The sequence below is a fragment of the Elgaria multicarinata genome, chromosome 7 (genome assembly GCF_023053635.1).
Source record: "Elgaria multicarinata webbii isolate HBS135686 ecotype San Diego chromosome 7, rElgMul1.1.pri, whole genome shotgun sequence".
NCBI classification, from domain to species: domain Eukaryota; kingdom Metazoa; phylum Chordata; class Lepidosauria; order Squamata; family Anguidae; genus Elgaria; species Elgaria multicarinata.
Window position 1 is genome coordinate 108668149 of NC_086177.1, and position 26502 is coordinate 108694650.

A 26502-nucleotide genomic window follows, 5' to 3' on the forward strand; every position below is an offset into this window, starting at 1 on the left:
AGGAAATCTTTACAGCTTCTAATTAATACCTGAAAAGATCTTAAACCTTTGATAGCAGAAAGAAAAAATGACAAAAGCAGGGGACAAGATCAGCTCTACGCATAATATGTTGGATTTTAAAGACATCCTCTACAGAACAGCAGACTTGATGTAGCATAGCAATTATGCTGTTTTAAAACCAAACACAAACCACACACTTTAAATAGATACTTATGCTTCAGTTTAACCTATTTCTAATCTTAGATGTTCAATGGTACGCAGGCAGGCAAGCCAGGTCAGTAAACAGCAGTAAAAAACACAGCAAGAACTGTCCTGAGCTGGAAGCATTGCTATTGTTCAGAATTGGTGTTTCAAAACTTATCACAATCCAAATTCTGAGTTCTAAATTTGCACACAATTGCTTAGTCTGCTTACTTCAATTATGAAGTAAGATCGCAGGCTTTGCTATTTCATGTCCAGGTTCAGACATCATGGTGTAATTATGATTTGGCCATTGGGACTGTGTATCAAGTGCACGTGCTCCCTTCTTACCATGGCCAGTCCAATTATCCCCTCACTTCCTGTTTTTCAGCAACCAGCTGTTTGCCTGATTTAGATATCCGTGCAATGTATGGTTCAAATGAACAAGGAAAAGAGGGAAGGAATTGGATTGATCAAGGGGAGGAGAGAACACACACCAACCCAAAACCTACACCAGGCACGTAAAACACGTGTTCAACATAACATAAGCATTTGGTTAGCGTCTTAGTCTTTAAGTAGATACAGCACACAGTTTTACATTTATCTATAGAGGTAGATAAACGCACATTAGAAACACACATTCGGTTACCAATGAGTTGTCTGTCATTAGGTATCTTCCAAGGCCAAAGAACATAATTCCACGACCATTTTATTTATTTATTTATTTATTTATTTATTACATTTTTATACCACTCAATAGCCGAAGCTCTCTGGGCGGTTCACAAAAATTAAAACCATAATAAAACAACCAACAGGTTAAAAGCACAAATACAAAATACAGTATGAAAAGCACAACCAGGATAAAAACCACACAGCAAAATTGATATAAAATTAAAATACAGAGTTAAAACAGTAAAATTTAAATTTAAGTTAAAAATAAGTGTTAAAATACTGAGAGAATAAAAAGGTCTTCAGCTGGCGACGAAAGGAGTACTGTGTAGGCGCCAGGCTGACCTCTCTGAGGAGCTCATTCCACAACCGGGGTGCCACAGCGGAGAAAGCCCTCCTTCTAGTAGCCACCTGCCTCACTTCCTTTGGCAGGGGCCAAAGGAAGTGACAAACAGTTTTTGTGAAAGACAGATCTATTCTACTAGAGAGAACGTATATCACTAATGAACAGCTACAGTCAGCTGGATGCCAGAACACCTCACACTTAAAAATATAGGAAGGCTCAATTCTGTCATCCTACCTTATAGAGGAATGAAAGTAGGCAACAAAAAAATTCCAGTTCAAACAGAAGGCTATTTTAATCAAGGGAGAGGAGCAGCAGTTTTCACTGACAAAATATCATCAATTTATACTTTCTCTTTGCCTAAAATCAGCCTCTAAGTCTTACTTAGTTTATATTTTTTCCATTAGCATATTAAATTACCATTATGCTAAGTGACCGAAACTGAATGTGTTTTTACATTTTTAATGTGACCATATTTCTCCTTTATTACTTTCAAGTACTTATAGGGTATCTTTCCACCGTTTTGGCCCTCAAGGCAGCCTACAAATAAAATATAAAAGCCAAAACGTAACAGAACATAGAATCATAGAATCATAGAATAGCAGAGTTGGAAGGGGCCTACAAGGCCATCGAGTCCAACCCCCTGCTCAATGCAGGAATCCACCCTAAAGCATCCCTGACAGATGGTTGTCCAGCTCCCTCTTGAATGCTTCTAGTGTGGGAGAGCCCACAACCTCCCTAGGTAACTAATTCCATTGTTGTACTGCTCTAACAGTCAGGAAGACTGAAATGAAACAAAAATAATTTCCGTCCCCTCCTTCATCACGATGTTGTATCATGACTTAAATCTGACATTTAAAGTTCTGGTTTTAGGATATAACCAGACATGCTAGTATTTTGACATAGACTCACTTAATTGAGCCTTCATCACATGCCAACTGTTAAACTATGGACCTTGCCCAATGACCACTCCACAGTATCTAGACAGAAATGGCCCTTAAGACTACCAGTTCTCACCAATGACTACCTCCCTTCTCCTAAAGATATACTTAGAGCCAATAACGTTTTAAAAAGAGTTTCCCTTCAAACCTCTGGATCTATAACAACAAACAAACATAAAAGAAAAACCCTAGTTCTACTACTTTGCTCTATAAGGTCAAATCAGTTGCAATGTCACTCACATCCTCTGCTCTCAACCACCAGCATATTTTCTCTAGAAAGCACTGGTCCTATTCTGGTTATCAACACTTTGTTCTACGTTAAGCTTTCACTTAATTGCTCTTAAGGTACATAGTACAAAAACAATTGCAGTCTATTATTATTTATTATTATTATAATTTTGTGTGCACTCAAATATTTAAATAACACTGAATTCTGTCAAGGTATCAACAAGCAACCCTTATTTATACAGAAAACATGGTCTATAGTCATAACAAAAAGACAAAAAGCTGAATACCATGGCCAAAGATACACTATCGTTTTTAAGGGCAGTAGTTGCCTGCTTTCAGCCAACCAAGGTGCCAAGTCTCATATAAAACAAACAGAAAAACCTCTAGTTTGGCCAGTGTGATGTTTTCAAAACAACCCGACTTTCAAGCGATAAGCGGTACCATGTGTAACTTATTTTCCATGCTCTCACTCCTCCATCCACTCAGACAGGATTTGTTGTTTATTCGTTCAGTCGCTTCCGACTCTTCGTGACTTCATGGACCAGCCCACGCCAGAGCTTTCTGTCGGCTGTCGCCACCCCTAGCTTCCTTTATGATGGAAACCAAATCCCAGCATTCCCTGCGCTGCCACATCACCTGCATCTTTCTGATTGGCCTGTCTTGTGCTAAGGACATACTCTTCTGTCTCCTGTCTCTTCTAGTTTGCAGAGACTCTGAGGTTTGCAGGAGCCGAACAAAACTGCACATATAGCATCCCTGCATGGTTACCAGTGCCTGGCTAAACAGGTCTTTGACACCTGGGAAGTTTGCAGAACACTCTGCCGGGGGGGGGGGGGGGGGAAGGGTAGGGGGGGTCAGGTGGCGAGCACAATGTACTGCTAGGCAGATGTTGGAAATAGAGATCAGCTCGCTGGAGCAGAGCGGCTGCAGCAGTTTTGACCGCTCTTGCCAAGGGTCTCTGTAGGCAATCTTTAAGGCACTGTGTAGCACGAGACGACACAATAAGTCATGATGGTTTAACTAATCCTCACCACAGACCGTATTTTATCACGGTGACTTATTTTAGGTAAATAAGCCACTGTAGTTGGGGAAAACCGCTTGCAGATGACACAATAAACCATGGTGTTTTTTTGTGATGTGTGAATCCAGTCTCAGTGTCATGGAAAACTCTTTTAAAAGCATGTTATATTGGTTCTCAAAGATCCAGCTTCCCTGAGCATCCCCCAGAGTACTTCCACAGTAGGAAGACAATGCACATGGCTCCAAAGGTAGGGACCAAAAAGGCCTGTTCCTCTGGTCAGACATTCATGACCAGAGCCTCGTCATGAACTCAGTTCACATAGATCTATGTGTGATAAGTCAGTCAGCTGTGGATGGGGAGGGAAGATCTATAAATAATAACTACTCACAATAGTTACTGCTCAGTGTTCTCTCAGTGTTGTCGTCTCCCCAGTGATAAGAGTGAATTGCTCTGATGTGCGACAGTTGTATCACAAGTATGAGAAAACTACCAGAGTTTACATGTTATGGAGAGTTTATATATTACTCATGTGTTTGCTAAAATATATGACTTCAATTCTTTATGTTATAACAAATCAAGCCAGTCTGGATTTTCATATCACAGTAGTACCGTATTTCTTCGATTGTAAGACGCCATCGACTGTAAGACGCACACTAATTTCAGTACCACCAACAGAAGAAAAAAACCCTAAGACACACCCGCGATTCTAAGACGCACCCCATTTTTAGAGATGTTTCTATGGGGAAAAAAGTGTGTCTTAGCATCGAAGAAATAGGGTATATGTCTTGAATTTCCTTCTATCACACAAACATTTAAAACATCAACTCTATCTCTGGGGCCTGCAACAGCAAACCTACTTACACTCTGTTCACATATAACGACTACCTATGGATTATTTAAACTATGGGCAGTTAAAATCAAGTGATCGTGCTGCCTCCTGACTGCTCGCTGCCTCCGCTTCCCTAAGTGCCTTCTTTTTTGATAAAAAAAATGTTCTGCATTGGGGGGGGGGGAGAAATGGGGGGGGGGCTAAAAAAAAAAAGCCCAGGGCTCATGCATGCCTTGTTCAGAGTTAAATGAGGGGGCTAAGACAGGTGTGTCTAATCCCTCATCAATAATCTGCCTGTATGTTGGTCTAACTAAACATTTTATAACTTGCATGTTTGGGAACACAAGAGTGTAACGTTGTATGCACAGTGCATGGTGAAGGTCCTGGGTTCAATCCCCAGCCTTTCCAGGTAGGGCTAGGAAAGAATCCTGCCTCTAGAAGTAAACTTTAAGAGAGAAAACGCTCAGCTACAAAGTCCTATTATGAGGAGAGAACCTTTTGACGAAGGCGGTCACAAAGGAACTGAGGGGAAGGCGGGAACGTGCGGGACCATGCGCACTGGACAGTGGGGGAGGGGTTCCCGTCAAAAATAACGCTTTTTCAGCTACTAAACCTTTCCAGAGCAAAGGCTCAGTGCAGGCGCAGAGCCCATAGTGTGATGCACAGAGACCACGAAGAAGAACTTCATATATTTGTAGTCTTGTTGTGCTGGTACTGTAAACCTTTTCTTTTCAAGGAATGTAAATTGCTTAGTTTTCTCTCAACGTTGTCTTCTCCCCAGTGAAAAGATGACATGAATTAAAGTTCAAATAAAAGTCTTTCTGATAAGAGAGCCTCCCAGTTCACATGTAACAAATACCTGTGGATTGTTGAAACAATGGATAATTGAGACCACAGCTTTTCCTCTTGCCACCACACCACTGAATTTTAGCAGCAAGGGGGGGGGGGGCAATGCATCCCCCTGACTCTCAAAAGTTGCCCACCCTTTCCCAGATTAAAATTCTATCCTAGGGCTCAAAAAAGCTCCCCTCACCCCAATTTTATATGATAGAACCAGGGGATTGTGTAAGTCCACGAGGCAAAGTTGCATCTGTTTCCAAGAAGATCACAATCCTTGCAGAGTATTCTGAAAACACATGCAGCTCCCAAACAGCATAGAAAGCACACAATCAGGGAGGACATAGGAAAGTTATTTCAAAGAAATTCAAAGTTACCAAATCCTACAAACTATAGCTGAAAGAGGAAAGGTGAACCTCAGCGGCAACCAAAGTAAACATGTCTTGGCCAAGCTCTGGAACAGCTGTATGAACTGTAAGAAGGTAAAGCAGGGCGCTAAGAAAGTGCTACACCCTTAATTGCACCGCTCTTTGCCACCAGTTACATCTGAATTGGGCCGTAATAACCTTAGTTTAATCAGTGACCTGGTTTGCACATATTGCACTCCCAACCCCTTGCTGCTTCTCAGCCGGAAAAAAAAATCTGAATATATCACTTATCATTTCTGCAGATATATCTGCATGGAGCTTATATTTATTAGTCCTGCTCTTAGAACATGATGAGTTCAAATGTCATCCTTTCCTATATGCATGCTAAAAACACTTTAACTGCAATTGAATAGTTCCAGTGCTAACTGGGGTGCCACTTTCCCACACACTATTGTGCTTCTGCACTACTAAACCAAGGGTGCAATAGGATGCCACCCTGAGGCTAAGGAATCAAGTGGCAGTCACTGCCTTTCCACAGTGAACCCATTCACCCTCAGCAAAGACTAAGGGGGAAATAAGGTGAAGCTGAGTTTGCAGACAGCAAATGCTGGTCTCATCATTGCTCATACCAGTGAAGAAGGCTGGTATATAAGCATAAAGGTTCTGTTATTACTGCAAGGAAACATTGTCTATTGTGGCTGCAATTCCTTCCTTTTGTCACAACCTGAGAGTGGAATTCAGGCTAAATCTCACATGCCATTTGTTTGAGCCACCATTCAAGACCTGCTGCTGCGGGCTCTATTCCTGACATTGGCATTGTACCATGTCCCAACTTTCAACCGTTTTAGGAGAGGAGAAGGAATAATATGCATACAAGACACAAACAAACAAATTAAAGCTATCTTATAGTCATAGGTACCTGCAAGAACTTGTGTTATCAGTAGAGGAGGGCAGAAACTTTGTGCTGTACATAATTCCTAGAACCTTTTGGCAGTAAAGATGCCAGTTGCGTAGACACAAAGGACACATTTTACAGCAATCTTTATTGGGTCATAGTAGGCTGACTGCCCTTGCAAGTGATAGCAAGGTAATGGCTTCCAGCACAACCCCAATCTACTTCGAAAACATTTTCCTATTACTGGAAAAAATGTACAAGTGCATTTTATTTGCTTTTCCCATAAGATTCTGAATGCCTTTAATGGGGTCACTGTAAATTGTGCAAGACAGAATGAACAGAGCATATACCACTGGGATCATAGAAAACTTCAATTAATTAGAATGGCAAAGCTTTGAGTAATATAATCCTTTAGCAGAGATTGTTTTAAAATTGTTTATATTTAAGTATATGTACAAAGTTTTCTTCCTTGTTTGTTCAAGTGACTGTATTCCAGTACAAACTGCAAATAAAAGGTGACTAAGCTGTCTAGTATAAAAGCCTTAAGATTTGTTAAAAGGAAGTAAGTATCAGAAGCTCTCGTTGGGGGAAAGACAAGCAAAAGTTCTGGGACTGCACATCACATTAAACAAACCACGAATGGAAGGTCCATGATTTGTTGAGCTGCTGCTGCAATACACCAGCACACTATTATTATTATTATTATTTATTTATATAGCACCATCAATGTACATGGTGCTGTACAGAGTAAAACAGTAAATAGCAAGACCCTGCCGCATAGGCTTACAATCTAATAAAATCATAGTAAAACAATAAAGAGGGGAAGAGAATGCAAACAGGTAAGGGTAGGGTAAGCAGGCACAGGGTAGGGAAAAACTAACAGTAGAAAGTAACAGTAGAAGTCTGCACAACATCAAGTTTTAAAAGCTTTAGGAAAAAGAAAAGTTTTTAGTTGAGCTTTAAAAGCTGCGGTTGAACTTGTAGTTCTCAAATGTTCTGGAAGAGCGTTCCAGGCGTAAGGGGCAGCAGACGAAAATGGACGAAGCCGAGCAAGGGAAGTAGAGGCCCTTGGGCAGGCGAGAAACATGGCATCAGAGGAGCGAAGAGCACGAGCGGGGCAATAGTGTGAGATGAGAGAGGAGAGATAGGAAGGAGCTAGACCGTGAAAAGCTTTGAAGGTTAACAGGAGAAGTTTATATTGGATTCTGAAGTGAATTGGAAGCCAATGAAGAGATTTCAGAAGCGGAGTAACATGGTCGGAGCGGCGAGCTAAGAAGATGATCTTTGCGGCAGAGTGGTGAACAGAAACCAACGGACTGATGTGAGAAGAAGGAAGGCCAGAGAGAAGAAGGTTGCAGTAGTCCAACCGTGAAATAACCAGTGCATGAACAAGCGTCTTGGCAGAAGAGACAGACAAAAATGATCGAATCCTGGCAATATTATACAGGAAAAACCGACAAGATTTAGCTACTGCCTCAATATGAGGAATAAAGGAGAGCGAGGAGTCGAAGATAAAGCCAAGGCTACGAGCTTCCTTGACCAGAGTAAGCGTAACATCATTGACAGTAAGAGAGAATGAGAGATGAGGAGAAGGTTTAGGAGGAAAAACAAGCAATTCAGTCTTTGCCATGTTAAGCTTCAAGCGACGATGAAGCAGCCAAGCTGAGATATCTGAAAGACATGCTGAGATACGATCGTGAACATCAGGAGAAAGTTCCGGAGATGACAGATATAGTTGTGTATCATCGGCTCATAAACTGCTCATAAACGTAAACTTAGCATTGCTTGCAAACCAGGCAAGTGAAAATGTTAATTGCATTGATATGCATTCCTTCATCCAGTTCCAATCGAAAGTGTGGCCACTATATTCTGGCTCAACTGAGATTTGAGTAGTCTTCAAAAGAGAGCCCCACATACAAAAATCACATTCACCTAGACTACAGTTATCTGTGCCCTGGTACTCCTATTAAGAACAGACTTTAACTGGCACACACAAATAACCTGGCAAAAAGCATTTCCTGCTATCAACACCGCTTGGGCATCCAATGCTTTGGCAAATAACAATGTTTCAACGCACAGTAAAAGTTAATCTCCATAATAGTGTTAATCAGCATAAGTGTGAACAGAAAATGTTCTGATGCTCTAGTCTAGAGCAGTTGTGGGCAACTTCTGGCCCTCCAAATGTTTTGGCCTACAACTCCCACCATTAGTATGCTGTCTAGAGCTTATTGGAACTATATGTCCAGAGAGCTTCAACTGATGGGCAGTATATAAAAAAATAATTATCTGGGTGGCCACAATTTGTCTACCCGTGCCCTAGAGAGTAGCAGAGGCAGTAAGCCTATGTACATCAGTTGCTGGGGAATATAGATGGGAGGGTACTTTCGCACTGTTGTCCTGTTTGTGGGTTTCCCATGGAGGGCTGGTTGGCCACTGTGTGAACAGAATGCTGGACTAGATGGCCTTTTGGTCTGATCCAGCATGGCTCTTCTTATGTTAATTTAGCATGTTTATTTTACTTGTATTTAATAAACAAAGCTTTCCAAAGAGTACCCCAGGTTAATTTTTTTGTCCCAATACACAAGTATTTCACCTGAAATATTTGAGTGGAAAAATTAAAGCACACTTAGGACACAATCCTATGCATTTAAATGTTATATTATGTGGATGTTTTTATTGGAATACTTGTAAAAACTTAAATTCAACAGCATGTACTTCCCTTACATTGTTCAAATTTAAGGAAAAGCAACAACAAAGTTACTGAAAACCGTTGACAGATGAATTAATTTCAGCAATCCAAAGAAATGTTCATGATATCCTTACAAACACTCATCTATTTCTACAGAGTTCAACAGAGAGGCTGTTGGGGCAGCTTCAGTTTCGCTGTCTTTCTTTCTTTCTTTCTTTCTTTATTTGATGCATTTCTATACCGTCCAATAGCTGAAACTCTCTGGGCAGTTCACAAAAATTAAAACAATTCAAAGTATAAAACAAACAGTATAAAAACATGATACAAAAGCACAACCAGGATAAAACTGAGCAGTAATGCAGAGATTAATGCAGATTTAAAATACAGATTTTAAACAAAAGTTTAAAAACTAAAATAACAAACCGTTAAAATACTGAGAAAATAAAAAGGTCTTCACCTGGCATTGAAAAGAGTCTAACATAGGTGCCAGACGAATCTCTCTAGGGAGATCATACCACAGCCAGGGTGCCACAGCAGAGAAGGCCCTCCTCCTGGTAGCCACCTGCCTCACTTCCTTTGGCAGGACTCACAGAGAAGGACCCCTGTACTAAGCTCTGAACACCTCTACTAGAGGAACTGCATTAAGTGTGGTGTCCAATTCATGACAAATCTGAGCAACTTTATCTACACACTGCCACGCAAACTTGTCACAGCATGCTACCATTTCACTCTGAGACCTGTATTTCAATGACATGTATGTATTCTTTCACATACTTGTAAGGGTAATCACCTGAAAAACATGACTAACAACTTAAGAACTGCCAATCTTATTTATTTATTTATTTATCTCTGGGCGGTTCACAAAAATTAAAAACATTCAAAGTATAAAAAACCAGTATAAAACCATAATATAAAATACAACCAGATAAAACCAGATAAAACCAGATCAACCAGGTAAAAACAGCAGCAATGCAAAAATTACAAATTTAAAACACCAAGTTAAAATTTATTTATAGACTGTTAAAATGCTGGGAGAATAAAAAGGTCTTCAGCTGGCGTCTAAAAGCATATAATGTAGGTACCAAGTGAACCTCCTTAGGGAGCTCATTCCACAGCCGGGGTGCCACAGTAGAGAAGCCCCTCCTCCTGGTAGCCACCTGCCTCACTTCCTTTGGCAGGGACTTTCAGAAAAGGACCCCTGAAGATGACCTTAGATGACCTTCTCTAATATTGTAGTTGCAATGGGCATACATTCATTTTTATTAGTGAACTTAGGAAACAAAAATTTCCACTCAAAAATAAAGCACTGGGAAATTTTCTAACCCATATCACTGGGTGGGATTTAAATGACAAATAAATGAAATGAAATAAAAATAGCAGGGGGCTGTTGTCAGCTGCAGAAAAACCCCTTCAACACTGAATCCATTGTGAAAAGTGTCAAACTCCACATTTGAGGAGTGGGGAAGTACACAAACAGTGTATGGATGTGCAAAATTCATCGACATTAGAGCAATATTTGAAGAATTACTTTTGAATACAATTGCTTGGGGTGATGGTGCAGAATTAACAATTGGGAGGAAGTACACAGTACCAACAGCCCTGATATTAAAAGCTGACAAGTTGATGTTGTGGGGGAACAGCAGAAAGGCAGCTTGTATCTATTTCAAATCAACAAAGTTTTGTGCAGTAAGGCAAGATGACACAGGCCAGAGAAAACTCACAGATTTGGGGGCATATAACTAGTCAATAATCCAAACTATGCACACAAAACAGTGTAGCGTAAAAAGGCCGAAGTACACCAACTGTTTATATTAGTATTGCCTTCAGGTATATGAATAAAGAATAAGAATTTAGTCCCTTTCAAACCAATTATTTTATGACGCTGAAGACAAACGGGGTATACAGACTATATTCAGATAGGTAAAATACTCAAAGATTAAGATAAATGATTTTCTATTTTATCAACGAGACTTCGACAAATGGAAGGTATTAGATGAACAGACTGAGGCAAATATAACTCAGCTAAAACCGCTTATTTTGATCACATTAATCCCACCAATACAAGCTGCATGGCCCGTCCGGCTGGCTTGATGGATTCTGTTCATTAGAAAAGATTACATGGAAAAATGCACTTTTGCTTTTTGAAGACATTAGTTGCCTAAACACTAGAATAGAGGCTGATTCGAGTGAGTACAGAGAGAAAAAAGAACTATACAATACAAAAGAAGCTGAACAATTTTTGTGATCTTATATATCTAGCATTAAAGCAAATTATAAGCAATATAAAGCAGTGGGGAAAATAATGATTTGATATTGTAATCCTACATTTTTGTTGCACACCACCTCTATTTTGCCGTTATTATAAATTTATACTTAAGACTGGTATAAACTGCAAGGCTTTGTGGTTACTACATCATGTCCACAATTGGTTCACCCACTCCCCCATCTTCATTAGAATCATAGAATCATAGAATCATAGAATAGCAGAGTTGGAAGGGGCCTACAAGGCCATCGAGTCCAACCCCCTGCTCAATGCAGGAATCCACCCTAAAGCATCCCTGACAGATGGTTGTCCAGCTGCCTCTTGAATGCCTCTAGTGTGGGAGAGCCCACAACCTCCCTAGGTAGCTGATTCCACCGTCGCACTGCTCTAACAGTCAGGAAGTTTTTCCTGATGTCCAGCCGGAATCTGGCTTCCTTTAACTTGAGCCCGTTATTCCGTGTCCTGCACTCTGGGAGGATCGAGAAGAGATCCTGGCCCTCCTCTGTGTGACAACCTTTTAAGTATTTGAAGAGTGCTATCATGTCTCCCCTCAATCTTCTCTTCTCCAGGCTAAACATGCCCAGTTCTTTCAGTCTCTCTTCAAAGGGCTTTGTTTCTAGACCTCTGATCATCCTGGTTGCCCTCTTCTGAACACGCTCCAGCTTGTCTGTGTCCTTCTTGAATTGCTCAATGTGTAGCCTGGGTTTGCATGATGACTACAGCTGTCCATGGCTTATTTAAGCCATGGTGGGTTGCAGTGTGTGCCAGAACACATTGGGCAGCTTTTGAATATTCAAGCCATGACTGCGGGTTGTCATGTCATCTGAACCCAGCATAGGTAGGTTGTTTTAGTGGTTAGCACGCCAGCCAGAACCCATGGATTGTTTTAGGGTTCTGCTCACAATTTTGTAACATTTTGGTTAGTCCTGATAAAGGTATTGTCCTCCTGTGGATTATGGATTTTTTCTATACACACAGGGCTCTCTATGGCTTTGTGTATCTTGTTTCTACTACTGTTCATTTCTTCTAGTCTTTTAAATATTCAACACTACTCAGATTGAAACTGGACAGTATGCATTGCTATTGTTTCGTGGCAAGCATTTTTGATTTTTTTTTATTGCTCTCCATGTTGTCTACAATTAGTATTTTGTTTTTCGTCTTCTTCCTTAACCTCTTTTACTGCTCATTGCACATCACCCATTTTGCCTGCTTATTGAAAATTGTATCATCAATATATTTCCTGTAAAACTCAACAAATATCCTGGCTCATGGCAAAAAAAAAAAAAAAGTTCTCAACTGCCTTCATTTTCCTGAGCTTCCCTCTCTGTTTGATTTATGTTAAAATATATACAGAATATTACTTTCCTAACTTTTATTATCATGCTCAAATGGTAGCCTATTCTAGAATATTAGCTTTAAGCCTCTATATTGATACTTGTACCATTTCTTTTTTTTCCACTTCTCCAAAGAGAAGGCGGGTACATATGCACAAACGTGTGTTTATACGCATAGACAGATGAGTACACATTACTCTTTTCACTTCTGCAGGTTTTACTTAAACCACATTTTTATTTATTATTTATTTAAAATATTTATATCCCGCTTCTCAGCCCAAAAGGCTTCCTGAGCAGCTTACACGCAATCAGTAAAACAAGACTGTAAGCCTGTGGGCAGAGACTGTCTGGAAACATACAACACACACGGGAAAAGGGATGAGATGAGGGATGAGAAAATTAAATAGTCTTTCAGCAGGGCTAGTAGAATGGCCCTGCTTCCCTTTTTAGCTCCTTGAATACAGCCTACCAGAATGGCTACTAGCGGTGACAGCTGGAGGAAGAGCCTTCTGTTTCAGTTATTAAGCTCCTTTATTGGTTCAGGCCCCTTCTAGATGTATTGGACTACAACTCCCATCATTCCCAGCCAGCATGGCTGTTGGCATTAGGACTGGGCTATATATTGTTCTCCAGTGATTTGCATAGGCTGACCAGCTATCTCAACTCAATTTCTGCTCAGCCTATAGCTTTGCTCCACAAGCAGTTTGTTGAGGTTTGCCATTGAAACACCCCTGGCCTGCTTCTATCTCCAACATCTGATGTTTCTTAGTTCAGTACCTATGTTCTACCCTCAATTGTCATTGCTCCTTTCAAATGCATATGCAAACCCCCAAGAGTTCCTATTTCTTCTGATGAGCCAGGATTCTAATTTCAAGACTTCCTATAAACTAGTAGTGGGCAACTTAGCGCCCTCCAGATGTTTTGGTCTACAACTCCAATCATCCCTTATCCAGCACAGCCAATAGTGAGAAATGATGGCAGTTGTAGGTGAAAATACCTAAATTGCCAGAAATTGCCCACCCTTTGGGGGTCCCTCCAACTGAAAGGATCCACTCCTGTGCACTCCCTCTGTCCATTTAAATGACTAACATATCTACAAACAGGACACCCACTACTACTGTTTTAAATGTTTGTAAATCGGCCAGAGAGCTTCGGCTTGGGGTGGTATATAAATGTAATAAATAAAATAAATAGATAAAATAAATAAATAAGGGAAATAATACTTTGCGAGTGTTATAAACCTAGACCAGTGAGGGGAATCTTGTTCAGAACTGAGGACCACCTACAAAGCTTCTGTTAACATAGGGTGACCATATTTTGGAAACCAAAAAGGAGGACAACATGGTCGCCATGTTAAAATTATTTAAAAAAAATAATTTTAAAAGCTCAAACTTTTTAAAAAAATCCTAAAACTCAATGGATGGACAGATCTGTTTCAAACTTGGCATAGCTAAAGTCCTTGTTAAGAGCAATCATGGTGCCAAGTTTCATCTCTTTATCTTTAAAAATAACATTTTTTAATTTTTTTAAAATCCTCACATTTAAAAAAAATTCCTAAAACTCAATGGATGGACAGATCTGTTTCAAATTTGGTATGGCTAAAGCTCTACCTAAAAGCTATCATGGTGCCAACTTTCATCTCTTTATCTTTAAAAATGACGATTTTAAAAATAATTTTAAAACATCAATTTTTTAAAAATCCCTAAAAAATCAACGGATGAATGGATCTGTTTCATATTTGGTATGACTAAAGCCCTTCCTAAGAGCTACCATCGTGCCAAGTTTCATGTCTTTATCTTAAAAAATGACGGAGTTATAAGCATTTTTGTTAATTCCCATTAGAGCTACTCTTTGGAAAAAATCCGGATTTCCCCTCCCCTTCCCGGATTTGTCATTAAAACCCCGGACAAATCTGGGCAAATCCAGTCATATGGTCACCCTAGTTAACAGGCATACTTTGCCAAGATTAGAAAAAGAAGTCAAGAGTCCTGACTTCATCTTCAGTTTTAAGCTTCAACATCGGCAATATACCTATGGTGAGTGGATAGGGAATATGCCCTGGTGGATCCTGGATAAGGGCATCATATTTTAATGTTCAATTATGCAATGTTCTCTCACTTGAAGGTTTAGGGAAGCCAACAGGCCAGCCAGAATGACACCAGTGTAACTTCTCATTGGCCCTGGGCATGCAGCCTAACACAGTGAAGAACATTTAGCCACTGAACATTCAAATAAGCAAATATTTAAACAGGTGTATAAGCCTAAGAAGTAGAAGAAATTCAAAACTGGGCACATGGTGCAGCAGCAGCCAGCAAAATCTTATGCAAAACAGCTCTTGAGAAGGATCTGACTTTCAAACTACAGAGAATTTGTCGTTTCAGCAGCAGTGTTCACTCTGTTCTAGGGAGGATTGTAGAACTGAGACCTTGGTTATGGAACTGTTCAGATTTGCCTAGGGGAATCCCATTATAAAGTCATTACACCTCACACAAACGTTTTACATGCAAAGGATATTTTGCATGCAAAATGAACTTTAAAAATTAGTTTATGCAATGTATGAGTAGGTCTGTACATGAAGAGGCTACCTTGGTCCTGCTTGAGGAAATGGTACTCATATTATGAATGAAATATACTTGGCTAAGGTCTTCAGGTATGTAAGTATAGACACAGCTAAGATACAAACAATTTTTGTGTCATCACTTATGTGGAATCATCTTTCCAAGGTTACTTCTATACTAATTTTCAAAAGTGAATTACAATAGTTTTCTCCCTTACACCTAGAAGAGCCATGTACATTGATGGTGCTATATAAATAAATAAATAAATAATAATAATAATAATAATAATAATAATAATAATAATAATTGTCCAATATTTCCCCAAATTACATAGTGAAAAACTGAGACTAAAGTAGCATAATCATAGCATGCCAACAGGTTCATGCAAAGGCTATGATTATACTTCTTTGGTTAAGGATTTGAACCCACATCTCTCACAGGTCCAAGCCTGCTACCACTACACCACCAGAAACTAATACAATGCAATCTTCCCTGAACACAGATAATTCAGGAAAGGTGTCAAATCCAGAGCAACTCAAACATGGAAAGGCTGGTAGTAACTTCAATAAGCTCCAGTAAAGTTGCATCAGGCACACACTGGTGTGAAAACGCAGAATTTGGCAACATGGCCATGGTAGCTTTGTACAGAAAAGCAACCATTGCTTAGCCGATTATAGCAACAAGGCAGCAACCACATAAGACCCAGAGTACTAATTACAATTAGGTCACTGAGAAGATAGCAGATTTTCAGTTTTCAAAATAAGAAAGGAAGTGAAAGGAATTGCTCCTATGGCAAGCAAAGTTCCTGAATTTGCCTGGTGATTCTGGTAAAAAAGGAGAACTGCCAATGGCACATGGAAGTTCAACATGAAGAAGGTAACATAAGCAGAGTTTAGACAATGTTTCTTAGGCCTCAGTAGCAGAAACATAAATTATATCAGTCTATAACAAAACAGTGAAAGGAGATGGTTAATGCTAAACTGAATTTTACAATAGTTCAGAATGCTATTATCTGAATATTACATTATTTTATTACCTTGTTTCAGTATACAGCTATTTAACAACCTTTATTATCAGAGCTGGCCAGATCCAGTTTTCTTCCCCTAGGGTTAAACTGACAAGCAGTCCATGCATATTTACCAGATAAAGACTAGTCACTATTCAATTGCAAATAAGACTCTACTTGCACCTTCTCTCAAGGGAACACTGAAAGCAGACTATTCCAGAAATAGGCACATCCCAGATTTCTTTAAGTCACATTTCTTTAAAACTTGCATTTGTCCATTTTCAACAGTGATATGTGCTTGGCAGGATACATTACAACAAAAGTTTCCCAAATATTTGATGAAGTACAGTCTTGCCTAAGAAAATGTATGCCATAATAAGCCTGTTAGCATGGATTTGCACAGTATTTTACTCCATGCCTCCAACCCAGCATACCATCTCATATCACACATACAGATGTGCATACACAAGACATTACAATGAAAGTGCAATTTAGAAGCTGTTTACATCAGTAACGTCTGCAAGTTACTAAAATTTAAAAGTGACACATGTACAGCACGGTTAAGACACATAGCTCTGTACATCTGATTCGATAGGAAATTGAAAATCAGTGCTTAGAATCAGTGGTTCTATTTATTTATTAAAACATATCTATCTAAAATTATAACCTACTCTTCTGGTGCAAAGGCATCACTCAGGACAGCTTATAACATTGTAAAATTATGAATCTGTAACCACATCAATATAACACAATCACCCAAGGAGACAGAGTCAGCAGTTAAAACCCAAACATAAAATCATTATCTGCCACAAACAACAAAAAGCATGTCTGCAATAAAACAGTCTTCAGAAACAGGTGACACATTGCAAGACGGGGGCAAGCATACTCCACAGGGCAAGGAATTCCCTATTTTAGGTACAGCCACTGAGAAGGCCCTCTCTCTACTCCCATTGAAACATGCTTCCACCCTACATGAGACTCAGTGCATGATGTTTGTGTGTGTGTCTCTGAGCATCACCAGTTTGCCTTCCGTGAAATGGAAAATACGTGATTTTGCATTTCAGGCTCAGACCCCTATTTCTGCTTTGCACTCAGTTTCTTGGCCAAGTTACTTATCTCTGAACCTCATCAGTTTGACTTCTGTGAAATAGGAATTGGAGCAGAAACTGGGTTCAAATGAACGGTTTTACGTTTTATATTTTGGAGCTTAGGCCATACCTCTATTTTGTTCTTAGGTTTTTGGGAAAGTTATATTTATTTTAGCCTCATCTGTTTACCTGATGGAAAACAGGTATTTTGTGACTGGCCACACCCACCATTGCAGACATTTTGTGAGAGCACACATGACACTCTCACAATTTGAAATGTGCCCATCAACCCCCAAAAGTTAAATACCCATACCATAGGGTAATGGCTGTGGCATTGAACAGGGGTCCTGCCAGTGCCACCTCCACCCAGTACTACCTTTAGAGGGGGAATTGCCCCTTCAAACAGCACCAGACCCACCCTCTCTCATAATACCAGAACCAAGGGCGATCCCATGAAGCTGATTGGTGGGAGTACTTCACATAATGAATAGCTAAATTATGGAATTCACTACCACAAGATGTAGTGATGGCCACCAATTTCAAAGGCTTTAAAGGGGGTGGATAAATTCCTGGAGAAGGCTATCAATGGATACTAGCCCTGATGGCTATGTGCTACCTCCAGTATCTAAGGCAGTAAGTCTATGTACATTAGTTGCTGGGGAACATGGGTGGGAGAGTGCTGTTGCACCGTGTCCTGTTCTGTTAGTCCCCGATTGACAACTGGTTGGTCACTGTGTGAAGAGAGTGCTGGACTTGATGGACCCTTGGTCTGATCCAGCATGGCTCTTATGTTCTTAAGGGTCGTACCCACTGGACAACCTCTATGACACACCAACCTGCACTACAGCATAGGGAATAATGCAAATGGCAGCCACACACAGCACACATGGGGGTGGGGGGTGGGGAGCAGCCACTATGGTTGCTTCCCTCACTGTGATGTCCAAACTTGCCCACTACCTGACAGGCATGTTGTAAGGATAAAGAAGTCTTATAACTTTCCTCCAAATCAGCAAGTTTGTTTATTACAGGGGACACTGTAGTGTCCCCTGTGTTATAGGCGATCAGTAAAAAGAGCATTCCACCATGTTACCCTGTAAATTGGGGGGTGGGTCATTCTAGCGTTCATAAAATGGAAAATGTTTCACCAATCTTTCTGAAAATACGACCTGCCAGAAAGAAATGCTGGTTTTACATACCCTGGCAATTTCAAGAAGTTTGGTGAAATATTGAAGGGGTGGTGGCAGTTGAAAGGACGAAAGTAAAAAAATCCTCTCTGACTCAAAAGTGAAACTGAAAACTGGGGTTGGCGACTTTTTTTTTGCGCAGGGAAAGCTCCGAATTGGGACCCTTACCCTCCAATCCATTGGTGGGATCGTGTTCCCCAGTCCATCTCGTTGATGGAATGGCCTTTCTTTTTTTTAAATTCCCTTCCATTGAATTTTAATAATAAAAAAATTGCCCCATTAAAGTCAATGGAGGCCTCATAACACATCGCATGCGCAGTAGCGGCGCTCTCCCCCCCTCCCTCCTGTCTTGAGGGCTATCCGGAGTAGGAGCCAGCCCGGGGGCTCGCTGCCCAGTCCAGCATACACAAAATGTGGCTGCTGCCGCTGCCCCTCCTTCCCTGTCAGCGCGACCCGGCAATTGCCCCAAGATGGCAGCGCAGGCCTTGCAGCAGCAGCAGCCTAGCAACACCTGAGAAGCCCCGGCCGGCTGGGGAGTGGAAGGGGGAGCCGGGCGGAAGCGGAGCAGCAGGACCGGAGGCAGAGCCAGAGCAGCAGCAACCCAACAACGACCAGACGGAGCAGCAGCAGCAGCAGCAGCAGCAACCCAACGACAACAACACAAACGGCTGCCCCGCCTCCTCACGGCTGCTCTCCCGGGGAAACAGGCTCCCATGCAGGGCCTCGGCACGAGGGAGCACAAGGGAGAGAGATCAGCGCGCCACGAGGTCTCCATGGTGCTTACTTTAAAGAAAGTTCTCCTCGGGTGAGTGCCTGGATCCAGCTCACCTCCTGGCCCTTCTCGTGTTTGGAAGAAGAAAGTCCTACAACTCCCAGCATCTCCAAGCCTTAGACTGGTCTAGCAGCTCCCTGGGAGTTGCAGGGCTTTTTCCCCTTGCCGAGCAAACCTGCTGCTGCTGCTTGTTGTTGTTGTTGCTGCCGCCTCCTGCAATCCTGGGGCTGCAATCCTGGGCATGCCTCTCTGGAAAAAAGCCTCATACAGACCTGCACAGGATTGCCCTGTTAAAAGTATGGGGAGGGGGGGGGGAGACTGCTTAGGCTTCCTGCTGATTTTAAAACTGGATTCTAGGTCTACTGCAAATTAGATCCTGGCTTCTCATGTTTTGGACTACAATTCCCATAAGCCCTCACCAACACAGCCAATGAGTTGTAGTCCAAAATATATATTGAGGGTAAAATCCAAGGTAAATCCTACTTAGAGTAGACCCATTGAAATGAATGGAACTTAACTTGGTCAAAACTTACATAAGTCTTATTCATGTCAATGGGTCTGCACTACATAGGACTCATGTGGGATTCTACCCTCTGTTGCCTACCACACTTAGAATCATAGAATAGTAGAATTGGAAGGGGCCTAAAAGGCCATTGAGTCCAACCCCCTGCTCAATGCAGGAATCCACTCTACAGCATACTTGACAGATGCTTGTCCAGCTGCCTCTTGAAGGCCTTTAGTGTGGGAGAGCACTTAACCTCCCTAGGTAACTGATTCCATTGTCGCACTGCTCTAACAGTCAAGAAATTTTTCCTGATGTCCAGTTGGAATCTGTTTTCCTTTAACTTGAGCCCGTTATTCCGTGTCCTGCACTCTGGGAGGATCGAGAAGAGATCCTGGCCCTCCTCTGTGTGACAACCTTTTAAGTATTTGAAGAGTGCTATCATCTCTCCCCTCAATCTTCTCTTTTCCACGCTAAATATGCCCAGTTCTTTCAGTTTCTCTTCATAGGGCTTTGTTTCTAGACCCATGATCATCCTGGTTGCCTCCTCTGTCTGCGTCCTTCTTGAAGTGTGGTGCCCAGAACTGGACGCAATACTCCAGATGAGGCCTAACTAGGGCCGAATAGAGAGGAACCAGCACCTCACTTGATTTGGAAACTATACTTTTATTAATGCAGCTCAAAATAACATTTGCCTTTTTTGCAGCCATATCGTATTGTTGGCTCATATTCAGCTTGTGATCTACAACAATTCCAAGATTCTTCTCATTTTTAGTATTGCTGAGCCAAGTATCCCCCCCCCCATCTTGCAACAGTTCATTTGGTTTCTTTTTCCTCGGTGTAGAACTTGGCATTTATTCCTATTAAATTTCATGCTGTTGTTTCCAGCCCAGCGCTGCAGCCTATCAAGTTCACTTTCAACTTTGATTCTGTGTTCCAGGGTATTAGCTATCCCACCCAATTTTGGCTTAGCCTACCTCACAGGGTTGTTGGAGGGGGGGCTAGGAAGGGGAGATGTTATTTCTGCCCTGAGCTCCTGGGAAGGAACAGAAGTACCATAGATGCCTTACGCCAGGTCAGATGATTTCATCACCTATTCCGCTATTATATGTTTTCTACTCTAACTGCCAGCAAAAAAGTTACCTTCTTTCCAGCAGGCTATCTGAAAGCACACCCAAGTCATATGTAATATGCACATTTGATTTTTAAAAGATTTAGAAAGTAATGCTTCCAAAAACTGCATTAGCCTTTTATGCTGCAACATTACACTATTGGCTCACATTGAGAAATTGATCAAAAATGGTCACCTTCTTTCCAGCAGACCCAAGTCATATGTAATATGCACATCTGATATTTAAAAGATTTAGAAAGTAATGCTTCCAAAAACTGCATTAGCTTTTTGTGTGGCTTTTATTCCTGTGTGTCGTTTATTACATACTAACCCTGTTCAAAAGGCATGCTAAACCACAGTGGTTAAGCATTTTGAGCTAAACATTATGGCTTAGAGTGTCATGTGAACCATGACAATTGATGGAATGAGACCCTTACTCATTAATCCAGTGGTGGTGTCTTCTTCGGCCTTCATTGTAGTTGGTGGAATGACTTTTCTTTTTTTAAAAAAATCCCTTCGGTTGATTTTTAATTATTATTGTTTTGCCCTAGAGCCTCAATGTTATTATGTAAACCATTGGTTTTTTGTTTATTGAATATAATATATAGGGTGGCCATCTTGATTTGTAAGCATGCTCAGTAGTGCCTCCTCCCCCCCACCTGCCTCAGCTATATTGGAACATTGAGAGAAAATGGCTGCCTCCTCTAGCAAATATTGTCAGTGTCTTCTCAGAAGTACGTCCCATTGAATGTAATGGTCTTATTCCCTGGAAAGTGTGTAGGGGATTGTAGCTTTTTCCACACTCAGTACACAGAAATGGTTTTTCACCTCGGTGAATTTATTTATTTATTTATTTATTTATTACATTTTTATACCGCCCAATAGCCGAAGCTCTCTTTGATGTAAAGTAAGGGTGAACATAATTTTAAAGCTTTCCCACACTCTACACATTTTTATAGTTTCTCCCCTGTGTGGGTTCTTTGATGTCTACTCAAGGTCCCACTAGAGCTGAAACTTTCCCCACAGCCCATACATTTATATGGCTTCTTTCCTGTGTGGTCATCCGTTACACAAAACCATGAAATTCCATAAACAAAAAACCTACGGTTTACAAAACAACGTTATAGGCTGTACAGTTTTCAACCAAACTCCAAAAAGCAGGGAAATTGAGAGTTAAGGCTCACAGGCCTATAACGCCACATCCTCCCTAAGGAGGCAGAAAGTGCCAGTGAAATTCTCATTCTCCCAAAGCAGATATAAACCATGAGGACAGGATGGAGAATAGGATATGCAGAGGTGACTGTGGGGTTGTGGAAAACTGATGACGAACAACTTAGGGCCACCTACTTTTTGTTTGTTTATTTATTTATTACATTTCTATACCGCCCAATAGCCGGAGCTCTCTGGGCAGTTTAGAGCAGCCCTTCCCCAACCTGGTGCCCTCCAAAGATGTTGGACTACAACTCCCATCATTGCAAGTCAGTATGTCCCATGGACAGGAATGCTGCGACTTGTACTCTCAAACATGTGGAGAGGTGACTATGGGATTCTGGAAAACTGATCGGGGAATGTTGTTCTAGAGCAGCCTTTCTCAACCTGGGGCGCTCCAGATGTGTTGGACTACAACTCCCAGAATGCCCCAGCCAGCTGGCTGGGGCATTCTGGGAGATGCAGTCCAACACATCTGGAGTGCCCCAGGTTGAGAACCACTGTTCTAGAGCAAGGGCAGGCAAAATGTAGCTCTCTAGATGTTTTAGCATTCAATTCATAAAAGTCTCTGTCAGCATGGACAGTGATCAAGAATGCTGTGACCGCAGAAGAATGCTGTGACCGCAGAGGATTTTTCTTAGTGTTCAGCAGTGTGAGATCAAAGGCAGAGCTACCACCTAATAGATTCATGTGTAAGGAAGGATTATTTTAAAAACTATTGATGAAAATGATTTTCGTCCTCACCATAACATGGGAGTTGCAGCGCAGCACATCTGGACAGCACCAGGCTGGAGAAGGATGGTTTATACTTGGGTCCTATACATGTCTTCTCAGAAGCCAGTGCCACTGAGTTTACTAGGGCTTCCCCCCAAGTGGTATAGGATTGCAAACTAATCTCATTTGAAAGGAGTTCAAGACACCCAAACTAATCCTTTTCTGTTCCTCTGTCACTCTGATGAGATGATGTATTGTGGAGGGATTGTGGGGAGTGAACAGTATATTTTGTATGAACACATTTTAAGAAAAAAATTGGTTCTTTGAAGGGCAGGGTATTTACGAAAAGCTGAAAGTGCCAGCTCTTGCTCTGGTTCTACATCTCCAACAAATAGTGCCCCTTCTGTTATCAGTCGTGCTGCTCTATGCGAGATGTGTGTGAGAAAAAAATATTGCGCAGCCCCTGTATTTGGTAAGGATATAGAACAGCATTCCCTCTCCTGCTGTCCCAGCTTTCCTGACCATGGGACATACTGACTTGCAATGATGGGAGTTGTAGTCTAACACCTTTGGAGGGCACCAGGTTGGGGAAGGGCTGCACTAAAAAAAAAATAGAAGTAGGTGGCCCTAAGTTGTTCGTCATCAGTTTTCCACAACCCCACAGTCACCTCTGCATATCCTATTCTCCATCCTGTCCTCATGGTTTATATCTGCTTTGGGAGAATGAGAATTTCACTGGCACTTTCTGCCTCCTTAGGGAGGATGTGGCGTTATAGGCCTGTGAGCCTTAACTCTCAATTTCCCTGCTTTTTGGAGTTTGGTTGAAAACTGTACAGCCTATAACGTTGTTTTGTAAACCGTAGGTTTTTTGTTTATGGAATTTATTTATTACATTTCTATATCACCCAATAGCCAAAGCTCTCTGGACGATTCACAACAATTAAACCCACAAAATTTAACAGTGTTTATTGCTCCAATTATAAATTTCTCACGTCAGCTCACATTAACAGGACATGATAGGAATATTTGTTTGTGTTTTGCTTAGCCTAAACAGAGCAAGATTATTAGAGGAAAGTTTGTATTTAGGTCAACTCAAGTTCCAGGAAATCCCTAAGAATCTGATTTCTATAACCTGCAAGTGAATGACATGAGATAGTAGCATCACTCCATAACTGTCCTATAGCTCAGGTTTGATAATAATTTAGATAAACTAAGCATAAAGAGCAACACCTTTACCCTTAAGTTTCATTTAATAGATGAGGAGTGAAAAGGCATCTAAAAAACATACTTCCCTTTAATCTTTAACCACACAGACCCACTTCTTAATTTAAATGAATGCAAGGCTCCAGTGTGTTCTTTATGTTGAGCTATTTTTAAGAACCTCATCAAAAGTACAATTAGCATAAATTTTATATAAGTCAACAGCTTTCACTGCATTTTTCCTTGAAAAGTCAAAGTTGCCATTTACTTATTTAATGAGCATACTGTTCATAATCAGTAATACTGACCTGTGGTCCAGAAGTGGGAATGGGGGGGGGGAGTAATGCTTCATTTTGAATTAACACCTCACCGCAGCTGATGCGCACAAAGCCAGAGAAAAATACACAAGAATTCTGGACTTGCAACCTACCGGAAACATGGTTTCACACACGGCACAAGGATAACTACTTTAAACTATCCAACCAATGGTTTATTTAGCCCAGTCATCATCAACCCTGAGGGAAAGTGTGATATGGTGGCTTAAGGCAGCAAGACCTGGTTTCAAATCCCCACTCATCCAATAAGCTGACAGAGTAAGTGACCTTGGGCCAGTCCTTATCTCCTAACCTAACCTACTTTACAAGGGTGTTGTGGACATTAATGGTGAGCAAGGACCATGTTCATAGTTCTTTGGAGGAATGGCAGGATAAAAATGAAGACATCCTGACTGACAGTGATAAGCCAAGATCTCAGGAAGCTGTGTCTCTCAGATCGGCTACCCAAGATGCTTGAACTGGAGATACAAATATTGAAACTGAAATTCATGCAACTTACATGCTCTACCACTACATGGCACATTTACTCATTATGTGGAGCAGTTTATAAACTTCCTTCACAGCATAATGATCAGCAGCAGCCTTCAGCCATTTAACAACCACCGCTGCAACATTCCTGCTACCTTTTGGCAGCGGGCAGGATAATATTTGGATAACCACACAGCTGGGGACAGTAGACTGTCACCTCTTTACTACCACAGAGAAAAGGTGTCATCAAACTCCACCTTGTGCTACTTTCCTCTACAAAACCAACTTTTCTTGCTTTTCATGCTTCCTGTACAATTTTAATTTAAAACGCATGGTACATTAACAATCCGTAATGAACCCCACAGTATCCAAAAAGGCAAGTGTGTAAATATTGTTAATGCCTAAAATATGCCTAAAATATAGGAGGAGTTCTGTACCTGTGCCCAATTCACTGCAACAACTGAAATTCAAGTCAGAGTCTATCATTATGCCAGTTATAAAGCACATGCTTATTCTATTTACTAACTATGCACTGCTTCTCATCAGAATGATTCTGTCTTGCCTACACTCATCACACTTCCACACATTTTTGGCCAATGAAATTAGATTCTTAGTTTGCAGAACCTACCCTGAAATGAAATTAATGACATTTGATAACGAATATATATAATCTACCAACTAGAGTAAGTGAATATATTTAATTTAAATGAAGAAATGAAACTACGGAGTAACGTCTAAAATCAAGTAATGCTTATTCATTTGTTCCTCCACATTTAAGGGGGAAGGGATGTTTCTGGTCTTCAGGTCAAAAAACCCCTACACAGCTGATTGCTTCCACATCAGAATTACATGACTAGAATACAGTCACTTTGTTTTCAATTTCATGCCAGTACTGCTCTCTCTATAGCACCAACTTCATTCATGAAAAGAGAAGGGGGAATTAATTCAGAGTCAGAAAATATTTACAAAATATTTAAGTTCAGTGTACCTTTAGCCCAGCATATTGGGAACGGACTACAGCCGCTTTTCTCCATATAGATAACACCTGCTTGTTTCGGGGCCTGTTGCCCGGCCAATTCCAAGAACAACATACACACAATTGTACAGAGATCACGCCAGGCTCCAGCATACAATGTCCCAATTCAGTTCTCCAGTAGTATTTGCTCCCGCAGGGGGGCTGGGAAGCCAGCCGCTTGAACGTAGTCAGAAGCAGGAAGAATCAACTACTAACCTTCCTTACATTTAGTCTCTTTCATTCAGGTCTGGCTGCAGAGGTAGAAGGAAAACAAAACACACAGCACACCACACCATTCCTTAGCGCTCCTCTGGTAATATATTCCGACAGCATGAAGAATGCCTTTCAGTTTCAGAGTCTTCTCATGCCTCAACAATTTAAAGCGCAGACCATCCTTTTCCCTGGACAAGCTAGCGAACAGAATGCAACCAGCCAGCGATGTGACTGTGCGTCTGTATTCCTAGATTCATTCAGGAGAGGCGGGAGAAGGGAGGGAGGGGGAACCAGAGAGAGAGAGGGAGGGAGGAGGGAGGGAAGGCGATTAGCAACAACCTTATTAATATGCTAATCTCACCCTTCTGTTCAATTCAGCCTGCAGACTCCTGTTTACAAAACTGACAGCAGATTCTAAAACTGACTAAGCTGCAAATCAAGCCTGACCCAGGTCATAGCTGTAGATCCGTTCCTGCAACCATTTGAGCTTTAAATCCATGCCTCTGGCATCATACCTACCTACCCTGACA

General features: G+C 41.1%; 1 protein-coding gene across 6 annotated transcripts in view; it reads right to left on the minus strand.

The window, feature by feature from the left end:
* Window positions 1-26232, minus strand: part of PTK2 (protein tyrosine kinase 2) — a 192144-nt gene extending 165912 nt beyond the window's left edge. For 5 of the 6 annotated variants that reach the window (XM_063131182.1, XM_063131181.1, XM_063131179.1 and 2 more), the window contains exon 1: window positions 25733-26219. In XM_063131182.1, the coding sequence (XP_062987252.1) occupies window positions 25733-25835 (103 nt within the window). In that variant the 5' untranslated portion in view covers window positions 25836-26219. Of the gene's footprint in view, window positions 1-25732 lie in introns of all 6 variants that reach the window. The other variant, XM_063131177.1, reaches the window with a different exon arrangement.
* Window positions 26233-26502: the final 270 nt, after the last annotated feature.